At 35.8% G+C, this 2,788-nt stretch overlaps 1 protein-coding gene across 1 annotated transcript; it reads left to right on the forward strand.

Annotated features, from left to right (window-relative positions):
* The first annotated feature begins 852 nt into the window (after positions 1-852).
* LOC310734162 (uncharacterized protein) lies at positions 853-2,543 on the forward strand. The gene has a single exon (XM_083555841.1). It carries the CDS (start codon positions 984-986, stop codon positions 1,488-1,490), a length of 507 nt encoding a protein of 168 aa, XP_083411967.1. The 5' UTR covers positions 853-983; the 3' UTR covers positions 1,491-2,543.
* The last annotated feature ends 245 nt before the right edge of the window (positions 2,544-2,788 follow it).

Consider the following 2,788-nt stretch of genomic DNA (forward strand, 5'->3'; position numbering starts at 1 on the left):
TCAGTATAATCAAACACAGCTGGACTCAAATGAAGGTGTAGAACCATCTCAAGGATGATCAGAAGAAATGGAAAGCACCTGAGTTAAATATATGAGTGTCACAGCAAAGGGTCTGAATACTTAGGACCATGTGATATTTCAGTTTTTCTTTTTTAATAAATCTCCAACAATGTCAACAATTCTGTGTTTTTCTGTCAATATGGGGAGCTGTGTGTACATTCATGAGGAAGAAGAATGAACTTAAATGATTTTAGCAAATGGCTGCAATATAACAAAGAGTGAAAAATTTAAGGGGGTCTGAATACTTTCCGTACCCACTGTATATATATATATATATATATATATATATATATATATATATATATATATATATATATATATATATATATATATATATATATATATATATATCTTTGTTTTTATTCAGTGTTTAAGTTCTAAAAAATTCAGTTTTATTTTTTTTCTTCTGTGTTTCTTGACTCATAGTTGTGAATGTTCTAATTGTTTTTGTCATTTTGTTAACACTTTTTTTTTATAAAAAGTTGCTATAGAAATTTACTTTTGATTTGTTTCAAATGTGTCCCTATAAAATGCATGGTTTACTTGTTTTCATTATGTTCCTCAAATCAGAAATCGGAAATCTAAATATTTAAATATATATATATATATATATATATATATATATATATATATATATATATATATATATATATATATATATATATATATATATATATAAATAAATAAATAAAAAAAATAATAAATAAATAAATAAATAAAAAAGTAGAAGATGTAAACTTGTTGGACTTTGCTCAGGATGTGGGCGTGGCTTTCCCGCATTATGATGTCACTCAGGGCGGAACTATCCAACAGGTAGGTGTCCGAGCGGTAAAGGGTGACAGAAGGAAATACGCGCCGCCGAAAAAAAGGCGCAAAAGCGCCGTGGTTTTCTCCCCGTGCGGCGGTGAGGTTGTGTGTGCGCCATGGTGACAAGGTTGGTCGGGAACTGCCTGCCTTTGTTCGTGCTTGGCGTGGTGTTTGACGTGATCGGCGTGACCGTGCTGCTCGTCGGCGCCCTCGCCAACCTGCGTCTGGATGGCCGCTTCTACGGCGACTTTCTCATCTACACGGGCTCCATCGTGGTCTTCGTGAGCCTCGTGTGGTGGGTCCTGTGGTACTCCGGGAACGCCAGGATCCCCTCGCACGAGTTGGAGAAAAACACGCTGTGGGCGCGCAGGATCTCCAAGACGCGTTCACACGCCAAATCTCCATCGGAGGATGGAGAGAAGAAGAACGCCGATGCTCAGGAGATGATGAATGGCACAGTGCCTCTCTACATTAACATTCCCAGCAGGACAGCGTGGCAGATGGAGGGCATGGGGGGCTACGACAACACAGCTTACGAAATAAGTAGTGATGCACCAACTTTAAGTGAGAAAAGAGTGGAGGTGGAGAGTCTGAGGAGCGGACACATGGAAATACTTCTCTGATCATCTCAAACATTCTTACTGGATCGCTTTTCGCTTCTATGGTGGAGCTTTACAGCCTTGATCTTTAGGGGTTTCCTCCTTTATATAGTATCAGATGAATATCAGCTGGGGTTTAGAAGCACTTCAGCACTTCATCTGATCTGTTCCATAACAGTGGCTTCTGTTCTTCTCAACATATTATAGTTGTGTGCATTGACCTCAGAACTCTGATCTCAGACGTTCCTCATTTAGACCCGTATCTAATCTAATTTGTTTCAAGTTAGAAATCCATGGCACATTTTTCATTGTTGAATAAGATGGATGGATTTAGTAGACGTCCTTCATGTTGATTGAGATTTGCATTGACACTTTGAGGGGGTTCAGAGTATATAAAATGTTCCTTTTTTGCATCTCCGGGGTCGAACCTTTAATCGCACATATTATGTACCTATTTATTTATATATTTATACCTTCTTAAGTTAAATACAGGAGAAAGATAAACACGAAAGATGTACACTTGAGTACTATTTTATGTAAGCGTACATTTATAATATATTATTAACCAATATGTAGTGTAGCACTTTCTACTCTACATTTGCATTTGTTTTTTTTTTCACATTTGCATCCTACATTTGCATTAGTTTCATGTGCTATAAATGTACTAAAGATGTTTGGATAAGGGGTTAAAAAAAAGGAAGGAATAAACAGTGGCTTGTGACAGTTTTCTTTTAGATATTTACTTTCAGGATGAGTACTAAGTTAACTTTTGATCAGAATTACTAAAAGGTAAAATTGGTGTTTCCTGCGCTGATCATTATGACTCAGCAGATCGATGAGATCCAACTCTGATGTTTTAGGAATTGTATTTTAAGACGTCTTTTTTTGCCACACTGTTTTTTTTTTTATTGAAACCAACTTCTATTATTTAGGTATCAGTGTTTTTAACATTGCACACTGCTACATAGATACATTCCAGATGTACTAGTAGAAATGTCCTGTTTTTATGAACGAGTCGATGTGAATATTTGTTTACATGAATATATCTTGTAAGGAATTAAATATATTTTATGAGAACGATGCGTTTTTGTATTGATCTGATCAGAAGCAACGTGGTCACACAAACACACTTACCGACTAAGCTGCACTTGTAATGCATTATCTTAAGTAATACGTTAATTTGAAGTGTTAATGTTGATTATGAACCATAGAAATGTTTTTAAAGCTGATGTGTCTAGTAAGGAAACAGCAGAAAGTTCATAAAAATGTGTCTTTTCTAAATGCTCCCTTTGAGAAAAGTTGTGATTCTACTTCAAGATAAA

Source organism: Silurus aristotelis (assembly GCF_946808225.1).
Source record: "Silurus aristotelis genome assembly, chromosome: 12".
NCBI classification, from domain to species: Eukaryota; Metazoa; Chordata; class Actinopteri; order Siluriformes; family Siluridae; genus Silurus; species Silurus aristotelis.

Bases quoted from the DNA above. Each gene is read 5' to 3' on its own strand.
- LOC310734162 (XM_083555841.1), top strand. From the start codon at position 984: ATGGTGACAAGGTTGGTCGGGAACTGCCTGCCTTTGTTCGTGCTTGGC.